Source organism: Haliotis rufescens, unplaced genomic scaffold (assembly GCF_023055435.1).
Source record: "Haliotis rufescens isolate VD_foot unplaced genomic scaffold, xgHalRufe1.0.p SCAF_16, whole genome shotgun sequence".
Lineage (NCBI taxonomy): Eukaryota > Metazoa > Mollusca > Gastropoda > Lepetellida > Haliotidae > Haliotis > Haliotis rufescens.
This window is the reverse complement of record NW_025963846.1, coordinates 11,030,474-11,050,567: the sequence shown is the minus strand read 5'-3', so window position 1 is coordinate 11,050,567 and position 20,094 is coordinate 11,030,474. Positions and strand designations below refer to the sequence as shown.

The following is a 20,094-nucleotide window of genomic DNA, read 5'->3' as shown; positions in this document are numbered from 1 at the left end:
TATGCCAGGATATAGCTGAAACTGTTAAAATCAAGGCTAAACCCAACTCACCCAAGTGTTACTTAATGGAATCGGTTTACCTGATATGTGTTTGTTGTCTTGTTGTCAGACAAGTGTGTCATTGTTTAGGAATACTCTTTGACTGAGTTCATGTTAACAGTTAAATCCAACTCACTCACCCAAGTGTTACTTAATGGAATCGGTCAGATACGTGTGTCATTGTTTACCAATATACTCAATGAGTGAGTAGACAGTTCATGTTAGCTGTTCTTGCTGGTGTAGTGGTGGAATGGGGTTTAACGTCGCGTCCAAGATTATTGCACTTATATAGCGACGTGCGTGTACGTGTGTGTGTTTGTGTGGCTGCTTGTACTGACTCCGAGCCGACCAGTCCTTGTTTTAGCCCCTTAATGCTGAGCACCAGACAGGGTAACAACAAGTACCATCTTTTAACGTCTTTTGGTATGACGCGGCCGGGGATCGAACCCCGGACCCTCCGCTCTCCGGGCGGACGCTCTACCTCTAGACCACGGAGGCGGTCCTTGCTGGTGTAGACTTCATCCAATTGTAAATCTGGTTCCGACAGCTGATTCAAGTCTTGCTGGAGCCATCAAGCAGAAGGAAGTCAGTAAATTACACACGTAATGGCCGCTGTAATTTGAAGTCATTGTTATCAGCAGCAGCTGTTTCTGTGATGTAGCCATGTTATATGCGGTCTCCAATTACTGGAAGGAAGGATGATGATGCTTGGTCCAGTCGGGTCACTCTTGTCTATAATGAAGTCTGAATCTGGGAGAACCTGATCTCATGACCCCAGTTCAAACATTCCCCAAAGCAATGGTGGTGCAACAAGTCATTAAAACCATATTCTTTAAAATTGACCTTGTTGGGTCCTGACTCGGTTGTTTGCAGGCCGCTGTCATGTGGCTAGAGTATTGCAGAGCTAGGCAGCAAACAAACAAACAAACAAACACTTACCTTTTTAATGACAATTGTGTGATTGTGTGTGTTTCAAGTGTTACTGATAGAGCAGGACATGCTTACCCTTTTCGTGAACACCTTTTCACTTCATCACTGATTTTCAGGCATCCGTTTATATACTCTTCATTACTTTTTTGCCTTTTTAGCCCTAAGGAATCTGTTTGGGCAGATGTTCAAGACTGATTATTCTCTGGCATTGACGTTTTGAATTGTATTAATCATAGTGCAGTATCTGCTTTTTGAAATGGCAGAATAAATCAGGATGTCCAAAGCCAGAATTTCTTTTTGTACATAAATAGGATGCAATGTCAGACTCCCTCCCCTCTCCCTCCCCCCCCCCCCCCCCCCCTCCCCTCCCTTCCACTCCACTCCACTCCACTCCACTCCACTCCACTCCACTCCACTCCACTCCACTCCAGCCCAGCCCGCCCCGCCCCGCCCAACCCCACTCCACTCCACTCCCCTCCCCTACCCTCCACTCCACTCCACTCCACTCCACTCCACTCCACTCCACTCCACTCCACTCCACTCCACTCCACTCCACTCCACTCCACTCCACTCCCCTACCCACGCTCTGATATATTTTCCAGTTACATATTTGAGTGACTGCATCAACACCATTTATAGGACTATGTCAGTGTATGCAAAGAAATGAAATGTGAAACGTTTCAGTTCAATGTGTCAAAAAAGCAGGAAATGGGATATTTGTTTTGACTGAAATATATCCAGTTAGACTGTTAATCACAGTGTATCGTTTCCTGTGAACTACAAGTTCATAAGACAATATGGATACACACAGTTTCATCATTTTAATTGTGTCCTTCCCAGCAGTGGGTGTCAAATGTGTCCAGATTAACAGGGTTTCAGGAATAGGGCCACCATTTTCACTGGCCAAGGTTGCAGTCTTGAATTACTCCAACCCCAAATGAGAAATTTTTTCTCCTGACAAAGATGAATGAGAATAGCAGAAGGGTTAATTACATGGCAGGCAGGCGGTCTGGAATATCTATTACTTAATTCTTTCATGGTAATTTTAATCCATTAATGAACCTGTTGCATTGAAAGTTTTTAGACGAGTATTCCTTGCTAATGGCAGTGGTGTGTCTCTGATGGGTCTTGTCTCAGTAGAGGTGAGGGCCTTCTCTGTCTGCAGTGAGGGGGTACTTTATTACAGCCGGTGCCGAACCGTTCTGTCATTGGCTGAGACTCCCACTTTGTCACTGTCACCTACCAGTGCTATTTCTTCCTCGGAAACATTTGTTCCCAGTCAATTTACTGCCGAGGGAGCAAAAGTAGATACCATCCTTTGAATGATGTAGTCGACTTACTCAGTGACTGATGCATTGTTTTCGGGTAAATGGAGGTGTTGTGATCATTTGACAGTTTGGATTTGGATTTACTATAAATTTCATTGGATTCCATAGAGACTCAAGAAGAATTAAGATTTTTTATTGTACAGAACACCCTCGTAGGGCAGGGTACAGACTATCTACATATGGACATGTATATAATTATAGACATGAAAGGTAGATATACGTGATGTACATTATACATAGAGGTATTACATGTTATTTCATTTACATCATATAAACATTTATGTATATCATGATATTGCTGGCAGCGTACACTTTGTGTTGATACTGCATTGATGGACTAGAATAGAATTTCTCATGGCCTCAGCTTAAACATGTGGAATACAGTCCTGGCAACAAGACTTGACCATTCTTTTGGTGGGTTCATAAATTGTTTTAGGAGGTTGGTTTTATCAGTCTGGGAAGGGTCGCCTAATTGTATCAGTGAGATGAGATTTCTCCTAAGGTCTGTATGATTAAAACTTTTAGAACTTTTACCAAGTGAGATCTGATCTGATAGGTTTCTGCACGGACTTGTATAATAGGTTCGTGGTTTCTGTTGACATTTAATTTGAATACCATGGTGTTTTAAGGGTTCATGGGACTTCATAATCATCAATCAAGGTAACTTGACAGTTTTTGAAGCAAATTAGTCAGATCTGATGCCAAATTGTAACCCACCCAAAACAATCTGTCATGTTTAACTCACTCACTCATCTACAAACAGAAACAACAACATACATTCAGGTCTCAGTGAATCCTTATCTGATCCCACAATTAGCCCTTCCAGAGAAATGTGAACACTACAACCCCACCCACAGACAGACCCCTCTCCCCTGATTGAGGCTCCATCTGTGTAATACTGGTGCGGAGCCCCCTCCATCAGCAACGGTCCCCTTCATCAGCAGACACCAGGGAGCAGCACCACACACCCATTGTATGTCACTCATCTGCCTGATACTCGATACAGCTTGTTGCCTACTTGACAAGGAGATTCCCATGGTGGCCATTTTGTCATCTTGGGCCTCGTTCGGAGTCGGGATGAATGACTTTCATTGAGCATGCTTCCTACTGTAGCGACATCCAGCTGCCATTCAATATGAGTTGGGGAAGCTTAGTGTCAATTCTTCAGTCAGTTGTCAGAGTAATTGTAGTTTGCAGTCTTCTTTCCTGTGTCTAAGTTTGGAATTTTAAACAGTTTATGTGAAACCTTTTCTTTGCTCACCTTCTTTGAAGAAGACACATTTTCCTTGTTATTTTGCGTTGTAACGGGATAATGGTTTGGCCTTGTTAGGAAAGTGTTGGCTTGTCATGCCAAAGACTCAAGTTCAATTTCACCTCGTGGGTACAATGTGTGAAGCATATGCTTCGTGTCATTGCTTTGATGTGGCTGGAAATAGCATTAAACTAACTCATGCACTCACTTACACTAACTCTTGCATTAAACCAACTCACTCACTCACTCACTCACCTATACTGTAACGCTTGCATTAAACCAACTAGCTCACTCACCTATACTGTAACGCTTGCATTAAACCAACTCATGCACTCACCTATACTGTAACGCTTGCATTAAACCAACTCACTCACTCACTCACTCACCTATACTGTAACGCTTGCATTAAACCAACTAACTCACTCACCTATACTTAATGCTTGTATTAAACCAACTCATGCACTCACCTATACTGTAACGCTTGCATTAAACCAACTCACTCACTCACTCACTCACCTATACTGTAACGCTTGCATTAAACCAACTAACTCACTCACCTATACTTAATGCTTGCATTAAACCAACTCATGCACTCACCTATACTTAACGCTTACATTAAACCAACTCATGCACTCACCTATACTTAACGCTTACATTAAACCAACTTACTCCCTCACCTATACTTAACGCTTACATTAAACCAACTCATGCACTCACCTATACTTAACGCTTACATTAAACCAACTCATGCACTCACTTACACTAAATCTTGCATTAAACCAACTCACTCACTCACTCACTCACCTATACTGTAACGCTTGCATTAAACCACTTCATGCACTCACCTATACTGTAACGCTTGTATTAAACCAACTCATGCACTCACTTACACTAAATCTTGCATTAAACCAACTTACTCACTCACTCACTCAGCTATACTGTAACGCTTGCATCAAACCAACTCATGCACTCACTTACACTAAATCTTGCATTAAACCAACTCACTCATTCACTTACACTAACTCTTGCATTCAACCAACTCATGCACTCACTTACACTAACTCTTGCATTAAACCAACTCACTCACTCACTCACTCACTCACTCACTCACCTACTCACTCACTCACTCACTCACTCACTCACTCACTCACCTATACCATATCTGAAAGTAACCACCGCATAAGAACACCACAAAGCAGTTACAAGGCTAAGACTCAGTGCTCATGACCTTCAAATTTAGAGTGGAAGATACTTCAACACTCCAACAGAAGAAAGATTATGTACCTTCTGTGATTTTGATGAAACAGAAGATAAGGAACACTTCCTGTTGCGATGCCCTCTCTACAAAGATCTGAGAGGGGAACTAAATTCATCACCTGGCTTTGCTATGCACCCACTATCGCTAGAAATACTATTAAATATACCAGAGCCCTTTGCAAAAATTATCTCTAATTTCATCCACAAAATGTTCAGGCAAAAAAACCTGCATCTCCTCCCTATCAATATAATCATAGCTATATTTGTATTCTGTTTTGTATGTCAATGTTTTAATTAGTCATGTTCATGTTTTGTACCCAGCCCCCTGTGGGTGTTTATGTAAAATAAATATTCTTCTTCTATACTGTAAGGCTTGCATTAAACCAACTCATTCACTCACTTACACTACATTAAACCAACCCACTCACTCAAACCTTTTCATCTTTTCTATCCATGATAACTTTGTATTTGTCAGATATCTGACCTTTTCTATCCATAACTTTGTATTTGTCGGATATCTGACCTTTTCTATCCATAACTTTGTATTTGTCAGATACCTGACCTTTTCTATCCATAACTTTGTATTTGTCGGATATCTGATCTTTTCTATCCATAACTTTGTATTTGTCAGATATCTGACCTTTTCTATCCATAACTTTGTATTTGTCGGATATCTGACCTTTTCTATCCATAACTTTGTATTTGTCAGATATCTGACCTTTTCTATCCATAACTTTGTATTTGTCAGATATCTGACCTTTTCTATCCATAACTTTGTATTTGTCGGATATCTGACCTTTTCTATCCATAACTTTGTATTTGTCGGATATCTGACCTTTTCTATCCATAACTTTGTATTTGTCAGATATCTGACCTTTTCTATCCATAACTTTGTATTTGTCAGATATCTGACCTTTTCTATCCATAACTTTGTATTTGTCAGATATCTGACCTTTTCTATCCATAACTTTGTATTTGTCACATAAAGGGAGAGATTCACACACATCATGAACACTGGATAACTGTAGGCACTTAACTGCCTCATGACTGATTTCACAGACCATTGCAGGGGGGAGCAATAAGAAGCAGCATGTAAATGAAGCAGACATTATCACCATTATCTCAGAACGCAGCAGTATATGAGGGTGTCCGTTACAGGAAGTGATTCTCTGGCGAGGGTAACTTATAATTATAATTCCAGAAATCATCTTGAATGGCAGTTGTGCCAAAATGTGGAACATGTAGATGGTGTTTATTGGATTACTGGAAGAATATCAGGAAGGTTATTAATGTCATTTATTTTTCGGAGACAGTATTGTTTTTGAGAGAGATTTGATATTCAATTTGATACAAAGTTAAGGAAATGCATTTCCACAGAAATCTTCCATCACACTGGGGCCCCTTTTCAGTTCAACTGCTTGATTTTATCCAAATTATATCTTTTCAGAGACAAGGCATTAGTCTTAGGTTGAAGTATTGAATGAAATACAAATTATGATAGTCCTAGTGCTGAGATCATAAGGTGTAAATACAGCCACACAATGGTATATGGGGTTCCTACCCCAGCAAAGACAACTGTGGAGACTGAATTGCTATAAGTAAACTCCACTCCACAGTGACCCGTGAAGAGCCGGGGTAGAATAGGTCTTCAGCAACCCATCCTTGCCATTGCCAAAACAGGCGACTATGCTTGTCGGAAGAGGTTGACTTACGGGATCGGGTGGTCAGACTCACTGACTTGGTTGATGCATGTCATCGTATCCCAATTGCCTAGATCACTGCTCATAATATCAAACACTGGATTGTCTGGTGCAGACTCGATTATTTACAGACCGCTGTTGAATAGCTTGAATATTGCTGAGTGTTGTGTGTGTGTACAACAAACAAACTCAACTCAGACTGACCTGGTAGCATTGGCACAACTTGTGGAGATATGTCCCCTATGTCTGGTACCACTAGGTGTCCGTCAGTCAGACGTCACTTGTTGTTGATTTTCATTGTTGTATTTTCCCAAGTTCAGTGTTTGGAACGGTTTGTGTGGTCCCCCTGTGGGGCAGTTCCCTGGAGAGGAAGAAGATGCCACTTGTTTAGGAAGCAGTCACAAGAACAGAGCTCGGATTACTGTGTCAGTAGGGTTTCAGGTGTCAAGGACATGCTTGACATGTTGTGTAGCAGGCGGATGTGGCTGTTTCTGGGACCGTGTGCATCATATGGATCATGAAGCCCATTTCTGGTGCCTCCCACCCCGGCTGTGATATTGCTGGAACATTGCTGAAATATTGCTGAATATATGCACTCCCACTCAAATGATGTTTTGATTGTATTGTTTCCACCTCTTCACAGAAGAGAACAACATGCTGTTTTTCACTGATTGGTTCTTGGTTTTCTTTTGTTGATGATCAAATTAATCTGCTGATTTTCTCAATTCAATGAAAGAATGTGGCTCAGAACATGAGCTTTAAAGGTCATATTCTGATTGGAACAATGTACGGGTATCATGGGAAATGGTTCTGACTATTTATGGGTAAAGATGCTTTACAAGGTGAAGCTTATTTTGGGTTTTGGGGCTGTGACTGACATTTGTGACACGCCATGCCACGCCACACCACGCCACTCCACACCACACAACACCACAGTCAATACCACGCCACACCACACCACGCCACACCATAGTCTATGCCACACCACAGTCCATGCCACACCACAATCCATGCCACACCACACCACATTTCACGCCTCACCACAGTCCAAGCCACACCACACCACACCACACCACACCACACCACATCACACCACAGTCCACGCCACACCACAGTCCATGCCACACCACACCACAGTCCATGCCACACCACAGTCCAAGCCACACCACACCACACCACACCACACCACACCACACCACACCACACCACACCACACCACACCACACCACACCACACCACAGTCAACGCCACAGTCCATGCCACACCACATATCAAGATCCACCTACTCTTGTGTTCATAGGGTAGCCTAGAGGTTTAAAAGCATTTATTTGAGCGTAGTTATTCACATGGTCATGTATAAAGTCCATTCTTCTTGTCCCCTTCATGATAAAGCTTGCATAAAGCTTGTAGGTAGTAGCCAAGTAGGTATCAAGCTCACTTGTCAGGTCAAAGACACAGGTTTGATTCCAAGCATGGGCACAATGTGTGAAGACCATTCTTGGTGCCCCTGCTTCCATAAAGCTAAAAGACTCACTCACTCACTCAACTCTTGTACACTTGCACCTGATGTCGGATGCCTCCCTTATCGCATGATCACACCTACATCCAAGCAACGTGTATGGACATAGCACAGATGTTATTCTGTGCATTAATGAGACAACAGAGATGTTGACATGGCCCACATCCCAGCACAGTCAGGGAAGCTTTTAGTCTTAGTGTTTTAGCTGGAGATTCTTGTCTGTGAACCTTTCAGCATTGCTCTGATGATAAGCCTGTTATAGACATTGTCATAATACGGCTGAATATAGCCAGGCCTCTGAGGTGATGACACCTGCAGCTTCTTCCTTCACAGCATCGCAGCATCGCAGCTGGTGTATAGGCAGGCAGGCAGCCCAGGTGGCGAGAGACACTAGCTTCATGACTGTAATGAACATAGTTGTCAGCACTAAAGGGGTAATTCCTGATTATGAAGACAAGTCAGGCAACCTTTTAACGGCTTTGTTGTCTTTTCTTCCATTTTATTATTTCTGATGTAATGAATGTGAAGCAGGTGTGACTAGATGCTTCTACCACTGGGCTGCCTCTGCCAAGGCCACCATATTGGATTAGGAGATAACAATAAGAACAGATGTATTCTCAAACCTAAACTCAGACTTTCTTATTTCGTCTTCTGTCACCAACTGTGCCTCTGGAGATTTCGGGGTAGAATAGGTCTTCAGCAACCCATGCTTGCTGTAAAAGGTGACTATGCTTGTCGTAAAAGGCAACTAACAAGATCAGGTGGTCAGGCTCGCTGACTTGGTTGATGCATGTCATCGATCCCAATTGTCTGGATGTTAATGCTCATGATGTTAATTACTGCATTGTCTGGTCTAGAAATGATTACTTACAGACCGCCGTTATATAGCTGGAATATTGCTGAGTGTGGCGTTAAACAACAAACCAACCAACCAATCTAATCCTGTATACATGGAAACAGTGTCTTCCTTCACCACAGAAAATGTGAGTTTTCCCCTCAAACCATGGCTCTTTTCTTTCCCCTACCATGAGAAACAATCAATGTGTTTTCCCTCCAACTCATTCTTCATTTCTTTTCTTTCCTCTGCCATGAAATATGGCTGGAATGTAAGAATAAATGAAAATCCATCTCAACTCATCTCATCTCATCTCATCTCATCTCATCTCATCTCATCTCATCTCATCTCATCTCATCTCATCTCATCTCATCTCATCTCATCTCATCTCATCTCATCTCATCTCATCTCATCTCACTCTTCCCCTCACTCTTCCCCTCACTCTAATTGCATCTCTCCCTCACACCCTTCTCACACCCAACCCCCACCCAGCCAAAACACCAGTCTCCACCAGCACACAATGGTAAACCTTCCCTATTCTTGTCCCTGCTCTTCCTCCCACCCACAACACCACCACCATGCCACCACCACACACTGCTACCCTCCCCTATTCTTGTCCCTGCTCTTCCTCCCACCCACGACACCACCAGCCCTCCACCACGACACCACCACACCACCACACACCGCTACCCTCTCCTATTGTTGTCCCTGCTCTTCCTCCCACCCACCAACACCTCCAGCCCTCCACCACGACACCACCACACACCGCTACCCTCTCCTATTCTTGTCCCTGCTCTTCCTCCCACCCACCAACACCTCCAGCCCTCCACCACGACACCACCACACACCGCTACCCTCCCCTATTGTTGTCCCTGCTCTTCCTCCCACCCACCAACACCTCCAGCCCTCCACCACGACGCCACCACGACGCCACCACACACCGCTACCCTCCCCCATTGTTGTCCCTGCTCTTCCTCCCACCCACCAACACCTCCAGCCCTCCACCACGACACCACCACACACCGCTACCCTCTCCTATTCTTGTCCCTGCTCTTCCTCCCACCCACCAACACCTCCAGCCCTCCACCACGACACCACCACACACCGCTACCCTCCCCTATTGTTGTCCCTGCTCTTCCTCCCACCCACCAACACCTCCAGCCCTCCACCACGACGCCACCACGACGCCACCACACACCGCTACCCTCTCCTATTCTTGTCCCTGCTCTTCCTCCCACCCACCAACACCTCCAGCCCTCCACCACGACGCCACCACGACGCCACCACACACCGCTACCCTCCCCCATTGTTGTCCCTGCTCTTCCTCCCACCCACCAACACCTCCAGCCCTCCACCACGACGCCACCACGACACCACCACACACCGCTACCCTCTCCTATTCTTGTCCCTGCTCTTCCTCCCACCCACCAACACCTCCAGCCCTCCACCACGACACCACCCCACACCGCTACCCTCCCCTATTGTTGTCCCTGCTCTTCCTCCCACCCACCAACACCTCCAGCCCTCCACCACAACGCCACCACACACCGCTACCCTCCCCCATTGTTGTCCCTGCTCTTCCTCCCACCCACCAACACCTCCAGCCCTCCACCACGACACCACCACACACCGCTACCCTCCCCCATTGTTGTCCCTGCTCTTCCTCCCACCCACCAGTCTCTCCCACTCACTATTACATGTGGTGTGTGTCTCACTTCAAAGAAAAGGTAATTGCTGTTTGGTTAGGGCGTCAGGCTTAGTTTAATCTTCCCATAACAAAGTAGCGGTGTGGCTCCCCTCAGTCCTGCTCTTGATGGAAGGCAAACATCAGAGATGAAGATGGGGAAATGTGTTGACTGGGACCAGATGTAATTCAGAGGCTACAGAAGTCCTACTGAGGCTGTGATGTCAGGACAGTAGCAGTACACAGCCACTGACCTGGAACACAAGCAGTTCAAACTCTAAATGAAGCCATAATGATAGATACAAGTTATGAAATAACACTTGATGATCTTGCAGTTTAGTTCACTGGGACAAACAGGCCATAGACAGTTTAGTTCACAAGAACAAACAGGCCCTAGACAGTTTAGTTCACAAGAACAAACAGGCCCTAGACAGTTTAGTTCACAAGAACAAACAGGCCCTAGACAGTTTAGTTCACTGGGAAAGACTGGCCCTAGACAGTTTAGTTCAATGGGACAGACTGGCCATAGACAGTTTAGTTCACAAGGACAAACAGGCCCTAGACAGTTTAGTTCACAAGAACAAACAGGCCCTAGACAGTTTAGTTCACAAGAACAAACAGGCCCTAGACAGTGTAGTTCACTGGGAAAGACTGGCCCTAGACAGTTTAGTTCAATGGGACAGACTGGCCATAGACAGTTTAGTTCACAAGGACAAACAGGCCCTAGACAGTTTAGTTCACTTGGACAGACAGGTCATAGACAGTTTAGTTCACTGGGACAGACAGGCCATAGACAGTTTAGTTCACTGGGACAGACAGGCCATAGACAGTTTAGTTCACTGGGACAGACAGGCCATAGACAGTTTAGTTCACTGGGACAGACAGGCCATAGACAGTTTAGTTCACTGGGACAAACAGGCCATAGACAGTTTAGTTCACTGGGACAGACAGGCCATAGACAGTTTAGTTCACTGGGACAGACAGGCCATAGACAGTTTAGTTCACTGGGACAGACAGGCCATAGACAGTTTAGTTCACTGGGACAGACAGGCCATAGACAGTTTAGTTCACTGGGACAAACAGGCCATAGACAGTTTAGTTCACTGGGACAGACAGGCCATAGACAGTTTAGTTCACTGGGACAGACAGGCCATAGACAGTTTAGTTCACTGGGACAGACAGGCCATAGACAGTTTAGTTCACTGGGACAGACAGGCCATAGACAGTTTAGTTCACTGGGACAGATAGGCCATAGACAGTTTAGTTCACTGGGACAGATAGGCCATAGACAGTGTAGTTCACTTGGACAATAAGGGCTAAGCACAGAAGGGTTATAAGAAGTTATTAGCTGTTATCCATTTCGAAAAGAAATAGATTCAAACTATGTTGCCTGTTCACCTATTTCACACCGGGTGAGCTAAGGAAAGTGAACTTTCAATAAGACACAGATTTCACTTTCCTGAAACCATTACATTTGTTTCCTGTCAAACGGATGTGACAAACAAGCATTGCGATACGTACTGTTGTATATTCAAGGGCCGTACTGTTGTATATTCAAGGGCCGGTGATCATCCATCTCAACAGCCTTGTTTCCACGAACAACCAATTCTCACCCTGAGTTGACCCTACTGACAGTCAGGGATATATATAACAGCAGGGATATATTTATGACAAGTTTTTCCTGCAAAGGCTAATTGTTCAGGGGTTATTTCCTTCAAGCTCTGTCTGAACCATGTGAGTAAAGTGTGAACAAGCGACATGTTTACGTGAACTTGGGATGACACCACAACAATCAACAGCATGACCAATGTGTGGCAGATTGATTTTCTGTGAGTGAAATGTTTTGTTTTTGTCAAGATTCATTTTCATGGTTCCTTACTCCTTAGTTTCGTAAGAAGTAGACCTCATAATTTATGTAACATCACTTGTCTCCTTCTCAGTGGTCTCACATGAGACATAGGGCATTTTAAGTAACAGTCATCATATGAACTTAAAATGTTGGACATTAATGGCCTTGAATGAGAAAAAATTGTCCTAGTTCAACCCATGGCTTCTTCTATGAATCACCTCAGTTTTCAACAATTTCGGTGGGGTTTTGCTGCCATTTCTCAGTATTGTACATACCGTATTCGACATAATAAGCGCCCAGGGCGCTCTCAAAATTAGAAATAGAGGGCTCTTAATAGAATAGTATTTTGGTGAAAAACAACAGTGTTAAAAGATCGTGGTTTATGCTGACAGCCTGAAATGTTTATATACGACAGATGTATTTTTCCAGAATCTAATTTCCCACAATTCCGGATGCATATAACACACGTATTATACACGAATAAATAAGTCTTGTGTATATTGATCAATCGGAAGGGGTGCTAACTGGGATTGTTCACTAGCCAATATATTAGCAAATATCGCCGTGGGCGCTTATTAGAGCGGGGCGCTTATTACGTCGAATACGGTATTCGGAAAGTAAAGTGAGAAATGTTCACATGACCAGAAATACGTGAACTTGTAGCATTACAGACGTGAACTTGTAGCATTACAGACGATAGCATCAGAAGCAAGATAGGCTACAGTATTGCTGTAAAGGGTTACACTACTCGATCCCTAAACAGGGAAGTCATGTTGAATCAGACAAGTAATGTTCTACTCCAGTTTGTTTCCGTGTGTGAAAAATTTACAAAGTTAATTTAAATAAAGGGAGGAAACTGGCAACCATGCAAGCAATAAATACAGGTCTCGCAATGGTACTTCAGGTGGCAAATGCAACCAAATTGTTGGATACTTGGAGGGCTGAACATAAAACTAAGTCTGCATTCCAAGCACAATGATTTCAATCTTTCATGACTCAAACACCGATATCATTAGTTACTTTGTTACACAGTGGTTTGGGTTGGCTATATGATCTCCGTTATCTGTCTTAAAGATCCACCATCCCAGGCCCCTCTGCATAAGGACCAGCACTGAGTCTGTTAATGGAATGTCATTTTGTAACTTGAAACTCCACAATCTCTGCTCAGATCCGAGCACATTCTGACCACTGGAGGACATAGTATAGTGAACATTACATAAACTGAAATACTCAACAATCTCCACTATTTCGATGCATCAATATTTCTCTAAAATTTATACATTAACTCTTTGGACAGTCTGGAATACATAACCATACAACTACTGCTCTGCTGTTTTCTTGCCTGCTGCTGCTGGTATTGATGCCTGTCTGCATCTATGTGATCTACTGTACGGAAGGACCCAAGGCAGCTGCTGCCCTTTGTTTACCTCTGTCTCCAACCATTGCTTCCTGCCTAGGGAGCATGCTCAGTGTGGAATTTTAATATTTTTATCATCATGTCTCCAGGGTCAGGTGGCACCAATTTGGAAGGAACTTAAAGAGGAATGGAGGGGTTTCAAGGATCCTTGCTTCCTGTTTGTCAGATCTTATAATTTGCTGGATTTGCTTTTTATTTTCTGTCATTAGAGTATGAGGTTAATTTAATGACAGAAAAGGAGTAAATGGATTATTGAGAATCATTATAAAGATCCGCTCTTGTATAAAGGTACTTGCTGATATTTGAAAGATAATTGGTTTCTGCATAAATGGGTAACCGGGTTCTTTGTTTTGATCTTCACATCCAGGAGACAACACAGCAGGAACAATTCCCTCTAAATTCCCTCCTCACTTGAGGACTTGAGGTGTCCTTATACTTGAAGGTTCCCTTGTGGAATTATTTTATTTAACCCCGGTTCGCCCCGATTATGTTTCTAGGTTTGTCAGCACCATACCCGTGCTCGTGGGTTTCACCGAAGTGGTAAAAGACTAAGACCTGCATCACTTCGGGCTTTCCTCCCACATTAAGCTGACACGCCGTGATATAACTGGAATACTGTTAAAAGCGGCGTTAAACCGAGCTCACTCACTCACTATTTTATTTTACCTTATAGGTAACTTTAATTAAAGGACTGTATCTCAGTCCACTCCACTGTGTACTCTGCAAAAATATCGCTTCTCGACCAGGTTTTTATGCTGGGACTTCCAGGAATGGTGAAAAAACGTTAGATAATGGTTGAAGACCGAACAAACTCTTGACATTCAAATGTATATGAATACTTTCTTACTCATTCAAAATTTTAAAAGACCATCTTTTACGGCATGCCAATTTGAATAATCAATTTCCAATTTCTATTGATTTTGAATAATTTGTGATAGACTAAACTTGGCTTCACCTGATCATTCTCTGCACTGCCCAAACCAGGAGGTTCTGTTGTCATGGAAACAGTTTATGCTTTCGGTAACATTGCAATCCAGAGTGACATTGTGTCAGTTTTACAACAGCTTCTGTACATGTAGAAAGAGGTTGTTTTGTGGAAATGTAGGGATGGTTTCTATCTACAACGGTGGGAAATTTGGCATTTGAAACATGTAAATCCAAAATAGGATTCCAGTGAAACTATTTCTTGGTAGCAGCTGTGAATATGACTGATCATAAAGATTATCTCCTGACTGTATGTTATTGTGGACTTGATATTCTGGTCCACAGGTTTGATGATGACCTTTGATTAGCTTGGGGTCAGCTCTGTCTACAATAACAGCACAAACCACAGAGCACCTGTTTCGTGGAAGTAACTCTGGGTCATAGTTTCCGTTCGTCTGATGAAGTTTGGTCTGATTCATCAGTAGTTTAGTGTTGCTCTATTTTAATATGACAGTAAATAAATGAGTAGTTTGCCAGACTAAATCATTTATGCATAATCATAACAACATTTTGAACCATCCCACCAATACGATTAGTGAAATATGTCACAGATGTTTTTCCAAAAAGGCTCACCAGTAAATTGGACTAGTTTTTGACTTCTCCATGTTGTCACACTTGTGAGGGTTCACAAAACATGATGAGACTTTTGTGCAATTTCTTCTTTGTGAGGCTTAAAATATATCTGTCCACCCTCATATTACCAATTAATAGTCAGTTTGGTTAATGACATTAAATATAAAAGAATATGTTTACACCAAAACCATACTGTCAGTCTTCCTAGTAATTATGACTACTGGCCACCGGATCCATGAAGTCACCTTATGACTCTCATAATATATGAATCCCCATGGGGCCATATACGTACAAGTCATTGGACACCATGGTTGGGGATTATGCCAATGTAATGAGCAGATCCTGATAGCATCCATGACAAAACAACAGTCTCGACCTTCGCTAAGCCAATAACTCAATGGTATAATTCAGACTGTCTGGACCGGTAGGGGGGGGGAGTCACGGATGGCCCAGTTGTCTAAGGCGCCGCGATTCGCTGTGTTGCGTCTCTTGAGCATGCCAGAAACCTATGATTGTGGGTTCGAATTCCGGTACGTCCAGATTATGTTTTAAGGTTTGTCAGCACCATACCTGTGCTCGTGGGTTTCACCGAAGTGGTAAACATCTGAGACCTGCATCACTTCGGGCTTTCCTCCCTAATCAAGCTGACACGTAGGAATATAACTGGAATACTGTTAAAAGCGACATGAAACCCAACTCACTCACTCACTGGACTGGTAGGTCATGGTGTGCTGTGCTGATTCCATGAAGAAGGCTCTGGCAGGTGTATCAGGAAGTCTTACTGAAGTAGATTCATGTAGTTTCCACTGCCTCCTTTGTCTTCTTTGGCATGCTGAGACATTTTCCTCATAGCCAGGATCGAGATCCAAGTGATTGTAATGATTAGCAATATAGCTGTTCTCTGATTTCAGAGGTGAGGTCATTCTATCCCAAGACTGTTACACCATATGGACATTGCCAATATAGTAGTTCTCACATTGAAGACATACACTGTCCCACGACTGTGCTACCATACAGACATTGCCAATATAGTTGTTCTCACGTTTCCTGAAGACTTACACTGTCCCCAACTGTGCCACCATACAGACATGTCCAATATAGTTGTTCTCACATTGAAGACATACACTGTCCCAAGACTGTGCCACCATACAGACATTGCCAATATCGTTGTTCTCACATTGAAGACATACACTGTCCCACGACTGTGCCACCATACAGACATGTCCAATATCGTTGTTCTCACGTTTCCTGAAGACATACACTGTCCCACGACTGTGCCACCATACAGACATTGCCAATATAATTGTTCTCATGTTTCCTGAAGACATACACTATCCCACGACTGTGCCACCATACAGACATTGCCAATATAGTTGTTCTCACATTGAATGAATACATCCACGACTGTGCCACCATATAAACATTGCCAATATAGTTGTTCTCACATTTCCTGAAGACATACACTGTCCCACGACTGTGCCACCATACAGACATTGCCAATATAGTTGTTCTCACATTTCCTGAAGACATACACTGTCCCACGACTGTGCCACCATACAGACATTGCCAATATAGTTGTTCTCAAATTTCCTGAAGACATACACTGTCTCATGACTGTGCCACCATACAGACATTGCCAATATAGTTGTTCTCACATTGAAGACATACACTGTCCCACAACTGTGCCACCATACAGACATTGCCCTTATAGTTATTCTCATGTTTCCTGAAGACATACACTGTCCCACTGCTTTACTGGCACCTTGAATATTGTAACAATGTTGATCAAACAGCTTCTGAGCCAGAGTTGTATGGCATCTTTTTAAATCTTGGTAGAAAGAGCATGCACGATTTTACCTCGGATGATTTGAAATGTAGCTACCAAAGGCTGGAGCTGCAGGAATATTGCTCGACATGAAATGAAAGTTGGTGGGGATCGTTGCTGACATATAAACAATCATTGGATTGTCTGGTCCCCATCCACCTAGACTGGTGGTTTGAGGTGGATTGGGTCGTCAGACTCGGTACTTGCTAGATAGAATGTTACCACGTCCAAGTGGTGGGGATCGTTGCTAACATATTATTAATCACTGGATTGTCTGGTCTCCATCAACCTAGACTAGTGGTTTCAGGGGGATTGGGTCGTCAGACTCGGTACTTGCTAGATAGTACCGCCGTCCCAGTGGCGGGGATCGTTGCTGACATCTTATCAATCACTGGATTGTTCAGGCCCCATCAACCTAGACTGGTGGTTTCAGGGGGATCACTGGATTGTATGGCCCAAACTTGATCATTTAGACCTTCTGTGAGTGCCAAGAGGTTATAAACTGACTCGACTCATAGTTCAGGGCAACCTAAGTCTGTTTCGACCTCTTTGCTTCTTATCAACATAAGACAGGTACTAGACATATTTTCGGGGCGTAACTGTAAACAGAAGTAGTTGTGATCCAGCACTACTATGACATTTCCGCATGTGTGGAGTTGATTGGTTTTCTAATTAACCAATTAGACAAACAGATAACTGTTGCACTGAAATTGAAGTAACAGGAAAAGATATCAAGGAAATGTTTGCTTCAGTCTGGTAATAGCGCTGACAGATATGGGTTAATTTAGTGGTGAAATTCAACACTCCTTTTCGACAATTTGCTAACACGTGCTGCGTGCAGTTCACCCCAGCTGGGAAACCTTCATAATGTGACCTGCCTTTGATTGCTACAGAGATCTGGAATGTATAGACTAGTGGCTTCAGTATACCAGGAGTTTATTTAATAGTTTCAAGACTCTAAAATGTTTATCAAGGAGAATAACCCCACTGTATTCCCAATGTACAATGTTACCTGTAGATATGATAATTTGAGTTGAATAGGAAACCAAATGTGTCATTGTGAGGTTGTTATTATCACAATGTGAAGTAGCCCATTGGTTAGTGTGTTCGCAGAGTAAACTGGTTTGATTCTCACACAGCATTGTTAGGGGTGGGACTAGTCTAAATTTACTACCGGGGTACCCAACCCCCTATTACCCGACCCTTCCTGGGTACCCACTGAAGGTCTCAAGAGATAGGTACAAAATGTCCAATTGGGAGTTCTTTTACCATAGCCCTGGCAAAACGTATTTAGATACATGTATTAAACAATCTCGTCTTGCATACACTGAATTTTACTTAAGTTATATCTTTATTAAAAAATATGAATAGTCAGAAGGAATGGGTGCATAGTCAGAAAGAAATGCGAACATAAGTGACTTGTAGTGTAACCATAGAGTTCTAGATAATTTTTGTCATTATATCACGTGACTAACCATGGGTCCGGGTAGTCCAGTGGGGACCCGGGTCCTACTCAGTATCCACCCGACCCGGGTACCTGATTTACACGTCCCAGCCCTAAACTCTGTTGACCGTACGTACATCACATGGCCCACCCATCCATGATCACTTCCCACTGAGGGAAAACACATTAGAATGGCTTACTTGCAACAGTCTCATCTATTAGCAATCAGGGAAGAAAACTGTGCATGAGCCTTGTCACAATGCTGTTTCGGTTATTGTGAAAAAGTGTTGTAGCAATCTTTTCTCTCTGATGACAGATTAATAGACTGACATTTGGTCAATGAAAACATGTCTTGAAATAATTTTCTTTTCTTCAAAAGAACATTTCCTTTTCTGCTCTTCACAAGCAAACCAAACTTGGTTAGTTTGATCTAGACTTGCCTAGGCTTTTAGTGTGAAGAAAATACGTAAAAAATATATATATTCTACAGTCATTATGCAGGACTAACAGACTTACTGCTCCTGACTTTGCCGTTCTGTTTGTTTCAGACAAGTTATTGAGGGGGATGAACACCGGGACAAGAGGATGCACTGCACGTTCAACATTCTTGTGAGTGGATGCTTTAATCATTAACTAACATAAGCCACTGTTGGTCAAGGTGTGCTGAATAAGTCCTATGCGACCCATGCTTGTGATTTGAAGGCAGATTTGCACCTCTGTGTTCCATGCCTTTTCCCTTTGGGGATTTCAAGCCAGGTAGGTCCCTTGATCCCAAGGCAGGATATAGGTCCATGATAACTCATGTATGCTCCCTGTTGAGATTCCAAGATAAAATAGTAATAATAATAATATGCTTAAAATGGGTTACAGTTATGGCTGTTTTTCAGAATTTCTACAAGGACAACATCAACCGTGAGGAGATGTACATCCGCTACATCAACAAGTTGTTCATCCTCCATCACGATGCCAACAACTTCGTGGAGGCCGGACTGACGCTGCAGTTGTATGCGCAGCTGTTGCGGTGGACCCCGGACCAACTTTCGGCCAACCTTGGGTACCCCTCACAGAAGGAATTGGAGAGGAAGGAGGAACTCACGCTCAAGGTCATCGAGTGCTTCGACAAGGGCAAGGTCAGTAATATCTTTTGATGGCAGGTTTTAGTCAAGAATCGTCTTTATTTGTGGTACTTTTGATGGCAGGTTTTAGTCAAGAATCCTCTTGATTTGTGGTACTGTTGATGGCAGCTTTTTAGTCAAGAATCTTCTTTATTTGTGGAACTGTTGATGGCAGCTTTTTAGTCAAGAATCTTCTTGATTTGTGGTACTTTTGATGGAGGGTCTTAGTCAAGAATCTTCTTGATTTGTGGTACTTTTGATGGCAGCTTTTTAGTCAAGAATCTTGATTTGTGTTACTTTTGATGGCAGCTTTTGGTCAAGAATCTTCTTGATTTGTGGTTCT

General features: G+C 43.1%; 1 protein-coding gene across 5 annotated transcripts in view; it reads left to right on the top strand.

The window, feature by feature from the left end:
- The window catches only part of LOC124136721 (dedicator of cytokinesis protein 3-like), a 150,638-nt gene that overhangs the window by 106,712 nt on the left and 23,832 nt on the right, over positions 1-20,094 (top strand). For all 5 annotated transcript variants that reach the window (XM_048396860.1, XM_048396862.1, XM_048396859.1 and 2 more), the window contains 2 exons: positions 19,185-19,245; positions 19,524-19,766. In XM_048396860.1, the coding sequence (XP_048252817.1) occupies positions 19,185-19,245; positions 19,524-19,766 (304 nt within the window). The remainder of the gene's footprint in view (positions 1-19,184; positions 19,246-19,523; positions 19,767-20,094) is intronic.